The sequence below is a fragment of the Leptopilina heterotoma genome, unplaced genomic scaffold (assembly GCF_015476425.1).
Source record: "Leptopilina heterotoma isolate Lh14 unplaced genomic scaffold, ASM1547642v1 Lhet_14, whole genome shotgun sequence".
NCBI lineage: Eukaryota > Metazoa > Arthropoda > Insecta > Hymenoptera > Figitidae > Leptopilina > Leptopilina heterotoma.
This window is the reverse complement of record NW_025110859.1, coordinates 3,465,194-3,478,603: the sequence shown is the minus strand read 5'-3', so window position 1 is coordinate 3,478,603 and position 13,410 is coordinate 3,465,194. Positions and strand designations below refer to the sequence as shown.

Below are 13,410 nucleotides of genomic sequence, written 5' to 3'. Positions count from 1 at the left end.
CTGCCCTCTTTCATTTTAAGAATTTTTCTTTACCGACTGTAGAAAAGGTTAGAAATGAGATTGTCAAACTGTATAGTCAAAAAGGTTAGGTTAGGTTAAACGTGAAGTTGGTTATTTCGGAAATACATAACCTCTCTTGGTGATTAAAAATTATAAAATATTTCTAATTTAAGTTTATAAATATAATTAAATAATGGCTGAAAATCATTATAAATTGAGTTGCACACTTGTTGGGCATAAATTAGACGTGCGATCTTTGACAGTTACTAAGGAAGGAAATATTGTCTCAGCCTCCAGGGACAAAACGGCTCGTCTATGGAAACCAAGCGGGTATTATTGAGTTTTTAATTTTCAAAAAGAATAATAATTACGATCAATAGAAATATGTAATTAGATTCGAATATTTTAATGTTACTCAAACAGGGTTACCACAAAAATTTAATTTTCTTTTTCCCCAACTTTTCCCTGATTTCCAGAGAAAATTTTTGACTTTTTCCCTGACCCTAAAGAATATTCTGATTCACTCTAAAAATGATTAGATACTCAAAAAAAAATGTTTCTATTACATTTATTTACGAATTTCCTTAATTGTAAAATTATTCAAAAACACCAATAACTTCATTTTCAAATAAATATTTAATCATTACTATTTTTTCATGGGAACTAAGATTTTCAAAATTTCTAATTCAAACCTTTTTGAAATTAAACAATTTATAAAAAATTGTTATAAAACATGAAGAAATCGATTACTCCGAGTCTTCGGCTCGGAGCAATCAATGTCTTCATGTTTTATAATAATTAAAGATGACCGAGAGATAAAATCATTAAGAAGATAAAATTAATTAAGAGATAAAATCATTAAGACAATAAGAATATTGTCACTGTAACTTCTTTAAAATTGTTTTCATCATTTTCATATTTCTAAATTAAATTATCCACAATAATTTTTGTTCAATAATAATACATAAATACTTATTTATTTTTCAACCGAAATTAATATTTTGAATAATTTTAATGTAAACATCTTTTTCAAATTAACTATTTCTCAAAATTGATAAAATAACACGTTTAATATTCAATTATAATCTAAAATTATAACTGAAATTCATTTTTAAATAAATTCAATAAAGAAAGTTCTACGAAAATTTAATTATTTCCGTGGAGAATTATATTATTTTTGAAAATAATTAAATTCTTCCAAAGAATGTTATTATTTATGAAAATAATTGAATTTTTGTGAAGAATTTTGTTAAATTACTTAAAAATAATCCAACTCTCTTTGAATGATTTATGAAAATAATTGAATTTATGTGAAAAATTTTATTTTTTATGAGAAAAATTGAATTTCTGTGAGGAATTTTTTTTAAATTTTCGAGAATTCTTGCAACAAATTTTATTAAAATGTGTTTTTGAAGAATTTTTTATTAAAAAATTTTGAAAATAATTTAATTCTTTTCTGATGGAATTAAATTTAAATTATATTTGAAAATAGAATAATTCTTATAAAAAAATTTTATCAAAATTATTTAAAAATATTTTCCTTCAGAGAATTTTATGCAAATTGCAATGATCCACAAGTTTTAAACGTTCAAATGATTGAAAAATTTTTTCATAGAAATATTTTTATAAATTACTGTTCGCAATAAAAATTAAAAACTTAAATTTTACACTTAGAAACTTTAAAAATAATTTTTTTTATAGTGACACAAAATTATTGTAACAATAATTTAAATTGAAGAAGAAATAAATAAATTTCGTTCATTTGAATGTTCAGAACTTTGGAATCGTAAATTGTATTTCAAATAATTGAATTTCTGTAAAAATTTGATTATTTATGAAAATAATTAAATTTTTTGAGAAGAATTTTATTAAAACTTTTTTTAAATTATTGAATTCTTCTGTAAAATTTTATTAAAAGATTTGTTATTGAAAATAATTATTTATTTAATTCTCAACTAAAATTCTTCTTAAAATTGAATTATTTTTAATAATTTCGAAAAAGTTCTTTGATAATTTTCAAATCCATTTGTTAACAATATTCAATTTTACGAAATTTCAATTATTCGTAAATTCTTCAATTAAATAAATATTAGAAAATAAAAACTTAAAATAATATATTAAAAAAATTCAATTAAACTTTTTCAAAAAAATTAATTTCAAAATTCAACTATTTCTCAAAATTTATAAAATAACGCGTTTAATATTTCAATATTATAATCTAAAATTTTAACTGAAATTCATTTTTAAATCCATTCTTACTAGAATTTTCAACAAGAATTTAATTATTGAAATACAAAAATAAATAATTAGTAGAATAATTAATTATTTCAAAAAATTTAATACTTATTATAAAGAATTTTATGACAATTTTTGAAAATAATTGATTTCTTTCAAAGAATTTTAATTAAAATTTTGAAAATAAAATTTAAATTAAAGAAATTTATTTAAAATTGTATTAAAAATAATAAAAATCCTGTAAAGGATTTTATTTTTTTTGAAAATAATTGAATTCTTGCAACGAATTTTATTAATTTTGTTTTAAATAATTGAATTCTATGAAAAATTTTGTTATTTGCAAGCCTCGGATATTATAACATTTTCGACATTCAAAAAATGCGACTTTTTTTGACTTATTTTTAAAAATTACGACTTTTTCGACTTTTCTTCCGAATATTGCAATAATTTTTAGTATAAAATGCAACTTATTTTCGAAATTTACAATTGAAATGAGTTTCAATAAATATTGAAATTTTGTAAAATTTAATTAAAAATAATTGATTTTTTTCAAAGTGTTTGAATTTTAATTGCTAATTTTGAAAATAATTGATTTCTCAAAAATTTTAATGAAAAATCTTCAAGTGTAAATTTAAAAATAGTAGGATTAATTTTGATAAAAATAATTCTTAGAATTTTTGCATATAAACAGATTTATTTGACAAAAATTAAGATCCTGAAAACATTCTAAGTTAATAATTGAATTCTCTAAGAACTTTCGGAAAATTGAGCCGCCGGATCGTAGAAGGGCACGTAAATTTTTCTCGGCCGATTTCTAAGTCCCCTGAGCACTCAAAATTCAACTTCTGAATTTCAATATTTTAAATACACATCCTTATAGAAAATTTCATTCCGCATCTTTTTTTCTTATGAAATTTTTTTCTATCTATTTCCGTTTTCGAAATATTTGGGAAAAACTGTTTTTTTGAAAACTGTAAATTTAATGACATTTTTCACTTCAACTCGCGATATTTTAGACAATTTAAAACATTTTTTAATGAAACAAAAAAAAAAATACGTCTCAAGGTATTCTACGAATAATAAAAAAAGAAAAAAGTGGTTTTCTTTATAAACAAAATTGTTATTAATTTTTTTCTTTATTAATGTAAAAATCACGAACTACAATCTTCACGGCTCTCGTTTAACGGGCGAATTTTGAGTAACAGAGAACTTTCAGTGAGAAAGTTGTTCATTATGATCCAAAAAAGTTTTCTGGAAAATCACAGGGCTAATAATTAATTAGTGTTGAAATGGTAAATGTTTAAAGTTGCTAGCAGCCAAACGTGTAGCACGCGCCACTGGCCATAACCTATGAAACAACACTCCCATGCAACCGTGGCGAGTGACGCATTCTATACGTTTGCTGCTAGCAACTTTAAACATTTACCATTTCAACACTAATTAATTATTAGCCCTGTGATTTTCCAGAAAACTTTTTTGGATCATAATGAACAACTTTCTCACTGAAAGTTCTCTGTTACTCAAAATTCGCCCGTTAAACGAGAGCCGTGAAGATTGTAGTTCGTGATTTTTACATTAATAAAGAAAAAAATTAATAACAATTTTGTTTATAAAGAAAACCACTTTTTTCTTTTTTTATTATTCGTAGAATACCTTAAGACGTATTTTCTTTTTTGTTTCATTAAAAAATGTTTTAAATTGTCTAAAATATCGCGAGTTGAAGTGAAAAATGTCATTAAATTTACAGTTTTCAAAAAAACAGTTTTTCCCAAATATTTCGAAAACGGAAATAGATAGAAAAAAATTTCATAAGAAAAAAAGATGCGGAATGAAATTTTCTATAAGGATGTGTATTTAAAATATTGAAATTCAGAAGTTGAATTTTGAGTGTTCAGGGGACTTAGAAATCGGCCGAGAAAAATTTACGTGCCCTTCTACGATCCGGCGGCTCAATTGTTAAAAAAAAAAATTGATTTCGAGAAGAAGTTTGATTAAAAATTGTAGAAAATAATTGAATTTTAAGAGAATTAAAGTTGTAACTTTTAGAAGTTATTAAATTTCAGAAGGTTTTAAATAGAAATTTTTTTAATTTTATTCCCGTATAAAAATAAACAAAAAGTATTTTTTAAATATTTATTTAACGAAATTATTCAACTAAAGCGACTTTTTTTGCACCTTAAAGTCGATCCGAGGCCTGAATTTGTTAAAATAATTGAATTCTTGGGAAGAATTTTATGAAAATTTAAAAGCATACATAATTTAATTATTTTGAAATTGAATAATTTAATTAAAATTGTATTAAAAATAATTGAATTGAATTTTCACGAAGAATTTTATTAAAATTTTTGATATTAATTTTTATATTTCAACTATAGTGCAAATTTTCAAAAAAAAAAAAAAAAAGAAAAAAAAGTAGCTTTTAGTGTCACAAATTTAAAAAAGTATTCAAATAGTAGCTAATCGTAAAAAAGGTAATAAATAGTAGGTTTTAGTAGACGAGTGCAACGCCTGTAGTAGAATATTAAAAATCATTGAATTAAGAAAAATTTTTGAAAATAATTGAAAGTTTGCCATGAATTTTATTAAATTTTTTGAAAATAATTGAATTCTTGTGATGAATACTATTATTTATGAAAATAATTAAATTTTGCTTTTCATTTATAAAGATAATTGAAATGTTGACGACAAATTTTAAAATTGAAACTAATTTCAACAGAATTTTGAAATTAAAATTTTTCAAAAAATACTTCATTAAATGATTTATAAATTCCTAGTACTTTTAATAAAAATCCCTGATTTCCCTGACCTGTGGCAACCAAAAAAAAAAAAAAAAATAGTAGGGAAATAAAATTAATTAGTTCTTATTAAAATTTGTGAATTAGTTTTCCTCGTCGAAATCTGTATATTTAAAATTATTTCAGAGATGGAAAGACTTATACCGAGGCTGCTGTTTTGAAGGGACATAATAATTTTGTTAGTTCTGTGTGCGTATTGGAAACGACAGAAAAATACGCTTCGGGTGTGGTAATAACCGGGAGTAATGATTCAAATATCTGTCTCTACACACCGGGGGAAAATGAACCATTTTTCACCTTCAAAGCTCATCAGAATACTGTTTGTAATTTGCGAGCCAGCGAAGAAAATGGACACTTTCTCTCGAGTTCTTGGGACATGACGGCAAAATTATGGAACATAAACGACATTACCAATCCAAAGGTGACATTAATTGGTCACACAGCAGCCGTATGGTGTGTGGCAGACTTGAAGAATGCCCTCACAATAATCACCGGTTCTGCCGACAAATTAGTTATAGTTTGGACGAGGAGCGGCACCATAAAACACAAATTAAGTGGTCACACCGACTGTATTCGTGACATTGTTGGAATAAATGACGATGAATTTTTAACTTGCGCAAACGATGCGACTGTTCGTCATTGGAATGCCTCGCAAGGTGTCTGCCTTGGTACCTATGACGGACACACGAATTATATTTACAGTATTTCGGCGACACCCGGCGCCGAAATGATTGTCACCTCCGGCGAGGATCGAAGTGTACGAATTTGGCACAAGGCGAATATCAAGCAAACTATTTATCTACCACCGCAGTCGATTTGGAGTTCGAAAATATTGCCGAACGGCGATATTGTCACGGGTGCTTCGGACGGTGTTCTGAGAATATTCTCAGCGATTCCCGAACGTCAAGCGGATGCTCAAATTTTACAGACATTCGAAGAGGAAGTCGCGAGCGTTCAACTTAACGCTCAACAAGAACTTGGAGGCCTTAAGATTAGTGAGTGAGTACGATCAATAATTACTTGATGGTTATCAAATTTGCGGAGTTTAACAATTTCTTTTTTAAGATGAAAGTAAAAATTTCCTTCTTTTTCACTAGATTACCAGATTCGACTGCATTATTCACACCTGGCGTGAAGGACGGTCAGACAAAAATGGTCCGAGAGGGAAGTAACGTGGTTGTTTATAGTTGGTCAGCCAGTCAACAACAGTGGAAAAAAATTGGCGACGTTATGGGAGCAACCGGTGGAAGTAATGCCACTTCCGGAAAACAACTCTACAATGGAATTGAATACGATTATGTATTTTCGGTGGATATCGAGGAAGGTGCACCGCCTCTCAAATTACCCTACAATATCGGACAGGATCCTTGGCACGTTGCGCAAAAATTCATTCATGATAATGAATTGAGCCAATTATTCTTGGATCAGGTATTTTATTTTTTCCCTCTATTCGATTATTTAAAGCAGACTACTATTTACTACTCTTTTTTACGATTTGCTACTATTTAAGAATTCAATTATTTTCATAAATAATAAAATTCTAAACAGAAATTCAATTATTTTTAAAAATTTCAATAAAACATTTTTCACAAGAATTCAATTATTTCCAGAAATAATGAAATTATTTGCTGAAATTAAATTATCAGGATTTGAATTTTAGAGAAATTACAAATGATTGCAGAAATTCAATTATTTTCAAAAGTAATAAAATTCTTCGAAGAAATTCAATTGTTCAAAATTTTTTTTTAAAATTCTCATCAAAAATTTCAATTATCTTTAGAAATAATTAAATTCTTCTCCGAAATTCAATTATTTTCAAAAATTTTCCTCAATTCAATGATTTTCAATATCGACTATTTTCATGAAATTTTCCAAAAGAATTCAATTATTTATAAAAAAAATTTAATAAAATTCTACACAAACTTTTAAGTATTTTAAAAAAATAATAAAAATTTCACAGGAATTCAATTATTTACAAATTTTTTTTATAAATTTCTTCGGAATCATTCAATTATTTTCAGAAATAATAAAATTTTTACGGGGATTCAATTATTTTCGTACATAATAAAATTCTTTTTAGGAATTCCATTATTTTCGTAAATAATAAAATTCATTGCAGAATTTCAATTATTTTTAATACAATTTCAATCCAATTCCTCGAAAAAATTCTTTAAAATTTTATTAAAATTCGTCAAAAAAATTTAAGTTATTTAAAAATTTATAGATTAAATTCTTTATGAGAATTCAATTTTAAGAAACATGCAATTATTCAATAAATTGTTATTTTTGCATTTGAATAATTGAATTCTAGTAGAATTTTCTCATAAACATTGATTTAAAAATGGATTTCAGTTAAAATTTAATATTTAATTGAATTTTAAAAGCTTTAGAGTGTAAATTTTTAGAAATAATTGAATATTGAGAAGGTTTTAAATTAAAATCTTTGAAAATATGAATTTTTCATACTTTTAACTAAAAATTGTGTAGATTTAATTTTTTTTTAAAAAGTTTAATTGATTTTTTTTAAGTTATTTAAAGTTTTTATTTTCTAATATATATTTGATTGAAGAATTGTAAACAAAAGGATTTGAAAATTTTCAAACAAATTTTTCAAAAATTATTAAAAATAATTAATTTAAAGAAGAATTGTAGTTAAATATTCTGGAAAACAATTATTGAATTGAAGTGATAAAAGTAATTTTGAATAAGTTACAGTAACAATATTCTTATAACATAAAATAATAATTTTATCAGTCAGTCATTTTTAATTATTTATAAAACATGAAAATATCGATTGCTCCGAGTCGAACACTCGGAGTGATCTTATTTTTTTTTGAAATTATTTAAAGTTTTTATTTTCTAATATATATATTTAATTGAAGAATTTTACGAATAATTGAAATTTTGTAAAATTGAATTGTAAACAAATAAATTTGAAAATTCTTAAAGAACTTTTTTAAAAATTATTAAAAATAATGGATTAATAGAAAATGTTTAGTTAAAAATACGAAAAAAAAAATTCAATTTTGTAAAAGTTACAAATTATTGCAAAAATTCAATTATTTTCAAGAGTAATAATGTTCTTCGCAAAAATTAAATATTGTTCAAAAGTAATGAAATTCTTCTCAATTATTTTCACAAATAATAAAACTCATTGAAGAATTTCAATTATTTTTAATACAATTTTAATCGAATTTCTCGAAAAAAGTAATTACTCTAAAAAATTTTATTAAAATTTGTTGATATCGATTCTTTATGGGAATTGAATTTTAAGTCAATTATTCAATAAATTATTTATTTTTGTATTTAAATAATTGAATTCTAGTAGAATTTTTTAATAAAAATTGATTTAAAAATTAATTGTAGTTAAAATTTTAGATAATTGAATATTAAAAGCAATATAGCGTGGATTTTTAAAAATAATTGTATTTTGAAATTAATTTTTTTGAAAAAGTTTAAAATTGAATTTTTTAAATATTATTTTAAGTTTTTATTTTCTAATATTTATTTAATTGAAGAATTTACGAATAATTGAAATTTCGTAAAATTGAATATTGTTAACAAGGATTTGAAAATTATCAAAGAACTTTTTCGAAATTATTAAAAATAATTCAATTTAAAGAAGAATTTTAGGTAAAAATTCTTGAAAATAATAATTGAATTGTAAATGATTTTATCACTCGGTCATCTTTAATTATTATAAAACATGAAGAAATCAAACACTCCAAGTCGAAGACTCGGAGTTATCGATATCTTCATGTTCTATAGTTATGAAAAAGTTAATTTATATTTTTAAGTAAAATGTTCTCTTATTTGACTCGGACTGGTTATATTTTCGTCAGTAATTGGTCCGTAAAGTCCGTAATTCTAATAATTTAATTCTAATCAATTATTTGAATTCCCCAGGTTGCTAACTTCATAGTAAAAAATTCACAATCAGCACCAGTGATGAATGCAACAGCACAATATGCAGATCCATTTACCGGTGGAAGTAGATACATTCCCAGGTCAAATATTCCGAGTACCGAACCAGTAAAAACTCCCACTGCAAGTTCATCAAATTCCTCTGTCACCACAAACTATATACCTAGAGATACATATTTAAAATTGGAACAAGCGAATCTCACCGTAATTTTCGGTAAATATTTCTCCTTCAATAAATATTTCTTCTTTCAAAAAAGGAATTCATCAAATTGATCTTCTTCAAAGAAATCAAATTGTTCTTCTTTTCGAAAAACTGAAACTGATTCCTTATGAAAAAGATTTTAATTCTATTTTTCTTTCTTTCAAAATAATCGTATCTGTTAATTGTTATTAAAAAAATTATTGAATTCTTTAAAACAATTTTATTACAATTTTTAAAAATAACTGAGTCCTTTAGAGAATTTTTATTAAAATTGTATGGAAAATAATTTAATTATTTCGAAACTATTTAAAAATAACTGAATCCTTAAGAGAATTTTTATTAAAATTGGATTGAAAATCATTAAAAGTCCTGCGAAGGATTTTATAAATTTTTAAAAATAATTAAATGGTATCGAATAAATTTATTAACATCTTTGAAAATAATTTAATTGTTTGAAGAAAATCAATCAAAATGGCATTGAAAATACTTTACTATTTATAAACGAACTTTATCCAAATTGTTAAAAATTATCGAATTTTTTGTGGAATTTTATTAAATGTCTTAAAGATAATTGAAATTTTACGAAGAATTTTTATAATTTTTTGAACTGATGCAATTTTTTCAATAAGTTTCATTAAAATTATATTGAAAATAATTGGATTCTTAATAAGAATTTTATTACAATTTTTGAAAATAATGACATTGCTTTGAAGAATTTAATTAAAATTCTATTGAAGACAATTGAATTTTGGAAAATAATTGAATTCTTGCGAACCATTTTATTAGAATTTTGCAAAAAAAAAATTGAATCCTTTCGTGAATTTTTATTAAAATTTTATTGAATATAATTGAATTCTTGCGAAGGATTTTATTCAAGTTTTTGAAAATAATATACAATAATAATTATTTATGCACTTAATAAGTGATTATTTAAATTTTGAATCTGAAATTATTCAAAAATTGAAATTGATACTTGAAAATAAAAAATGTTGGTAATTTGCGTAATAATAATAAATGAAACATCGCGTTTCGCGCCCCAGCGGCGTATCATTTGCTAGTAAATAAATAATAAAATAAATAAATAATGATATTAAATTAATAAATGATAAATAAAAATGTTGTTCTTTCAGATAAACTGAGAGAATTTAATGCGAAACGTGACAGTATGCATCAGACATTACCGGATAAATTGGAATCAGTGGTAAAACTCGCGGGAAACGATGGTATAATACCAGGATCAATAGATGTTTTAAAAGGACTTTTAGATTGGACGAATGACATTGTATTCCCTGCTCTCGATATTGCACGATTGGCCGTTTTACGAAAAGAAGTCAACGATCAATTGTGTAATGAAGATTTAATGGAAGTGGTGAGACGACACATTAATGGCGATTCTCTGCAGTCAAATCAAATGCTTAGCTTTCGATTACTGGCGAATATGTTCAATCATGAGAAGGGCGAGAAATTTGGTCTTGAATATCGAGATGAAATTCTCAAGAATTTATTGAATCTACCCACACTCGGCAACAAAAATACTCAAGTAAGAGAAATCACAAAAATATTTCCACAATTAATCAAAATTTGAATTAAATTTGAATTAAATTTATAATTAAACTAATGATAAATTTATAAATTTTGTTTAGGTTGCAATTGCCACGTACGTATTAAATTTAACAGTGGCATTAAACAAGCATGACGACAAAATTGGCAAAATAAGAGTAATGAATGCAATTTTGTCAATGATATCGCGACTACAGGAGCCAGAGGCAATATTTAGAATTTTAGTTGGACTGGGAACGCTCATCGATGCCACGGTAAATGCAAACGATAGAAATGAACTAATTGAAGCCGTGCGTCAATCGGAAGTTGCCTTAACAATGCTTAGAACATTATCAGAAGACAATGGCGCTGTTAATTCACAAAATAAGCTTGCCAGCTGTTCGAAACAAATTATTAATTTACTTTTTTAAAAAAAAACACACGTGAATTTGCAATGCTTTTTATATATTTTTTATCTACAAATATTCGTATGAAAAAAAAGAAACCATTTGTACAGTTCTTTAATGCTGTAAAACGAAACTTTAAAAATAATTCTGTCACTCATTATTCATTACAAATTTGAAATTTTCAAAATTTCTTTCAATTTTTGTTATTTATATAATAAATTAAATGAAAATAAAATTTTTTGAAATTAACTTATAAAAAAAAATTTATGATGGTAGCAATAAATTATTATTACCTTGACAGGTGACAAATATAAATTTCCACATTTACGATTACTTGACATTTGACTGAATAAATAGTGTAAATAGTTTAAAATTTTGCTGCATTAATTTGAATATTTTATGAAATGTAATTAAATTTAATATTTATTCGCTTAAACTATTTTTTTTTTTTACTATTTATTGTTAAGAGGAAATTGATCATTAAACTCTTACTTTTTACCCTAAATCATTTTAATTAAAATTTGAATTCAAATATATTGAAATTTCAATTCAAATATTTTAATTAAAATTTTAATTTAAATATTCTAATTAAAATTTCAACTCAAATAATTTAATTAAAATTTTAATTTAAATATTTTAATTAGAATTTGAATTCAAGTATTTTAATTAAAATCTATGATTGACAAGTCCTAAATGTAAATTGAATGAAATGCAAAAAAGCAGATATTCGCTAATATAACTTCAGTCTGGAAGTATTTTCAAGATACTCTTCTCAGGAATAGAAGAAAAAAAAGTATAAAAAGCAAACTCGCAAAGTCAAAGAATCGATGAAGAAAGTCTGATTATGTCAGATTTATCGTTCATGAATGAGTTCACTGACGTTTCGTTTAGTTACATAACTTTAGGATTCAATTTGTCATGCCAGACACCTGTTTGAAATTCCCTATTTATATTCAAATTCAATTGGCTACTAATACATTGTTTGAATTAATAAATATAATATAATAATTTCTATTCCTAGCAAATAAACACGACAATTCTAATTTTTAAATCAAAGTAGCAAAAAAAAAAAATTAAATTTAAATTCTTTTCCATAATTTATTTTTATTTATTTATTACACTTTTCCCGCGGTCCCTCGGGACCATAAATTCATAATTAAAAAAAAGATTTAAATTAATAAATTTAACTAGCAAATTTTACGCTCGCGAAACGTGATCTTCAATTTATTATTATTATGCAATTTATAAACAATTTTTATTTTCAAATTAATATGGATTTTTGAATAATTTCAGATTCAAACTTTTAAAAAATCCAATTATTAACCAATTTACTAATTATGTAATTATTCTCGTTCATTAATTTCAAAAATTTTAATAAAATTCTTCGCAAGAATTCAATTATTTTCATAAATAATAACATTCTTCGTAAGAATACAATTATTTTTGAAAATTTTAATAAATCCTTCGAAACAATTCAATTATTTTTTGTAAATAGTAAAATCTTTGCAAAAATTAATTCAATTTTGATTGAATTAATCAAATTGAATTTTTTGATCAATTATTTTCAATTCAATTTAATTATAAAAAATTTCAATAGAATTCAATTATTTTCTAAAATTTTAATAAATTCTTTCGAAAAAATTAAATTTTATTTATATAATAAATAGTAAAATTCTTTGCAAAAATTAAATTATTTTTAATACAAGTTTAATAACGTTTCATGAAAGAATTCAATTTTTTTTTAATTTTTAATAATATTTTTCGAAAAATTCAATTATATTTATAAATAGTAAAATTTCTTGCCAAAATTCAATTGTTTTTTAATTCGGTTGGTATAAATTTCAAGAGAATTCAATTACCTATTTTTTAAAATTTTACTAGAATTCAATAATTAAATGTTTAATTTCAATTGTTAATTATTTTCATGAATACATAATACAACTCATCACAGACTTTCAATTATTTTTAATTTCTAATTCAATTTAATAGAATTCCTCGAAAAATGTAATTATTCTTAAAAATTTTATTCAAATTCAGCAAAGAAATTCAATTACTTTAAAAAATTTTGCTACAATTTATTTATTACAATTTAAGTATTATTTTCAATACATTTTTAATTAAATATCTTCAAAAAATTAAATTATTTTCATAAATAATGAATTTCTTTGTAACAATAAAATTTTTTTCAAAATAATTTTCATAAAATTCTTCGTAGAAATTTAATTAATTTCAAAAATTTGTCAAAATTCAATTATTTTCAATGTCTACTATGTCAATAAAATTTCACAAAAGAATTCAATTATTTAAG

General features: G+C 23.5%; 1 protein-coding gene across 1 annotated transcript; it reads left to right on the top strand.

The window, feature by feature from the left end:
- Positions 1-73: 73 nt before the first annotated feature.
- On the top strand, positions 74-11,538 carry LOC122498027 (phospholipase A-2-activating protein). Its single transcript, XM_043605522.1, has 6 exons — positions 74-330; positions 5,157-6,029; positions 6,128-6,458; positions 8,937-9,168; positions 10,287-10,696; positions 10,800-11,538. Exons 1-6 carry the CDS (start codon positions 194-196, stop codon positions 11,124-11,126), a joined length of 2,310 nt encoding a protein of 769 aa, XP_043461457.1. The 5' UTR covers positions 74-193; the 3' UTR covers positions 11,127-11,538.
- The last annotated feature ends 1,872 nt before the right edge of the window (positions 11,539-13,410 follow it).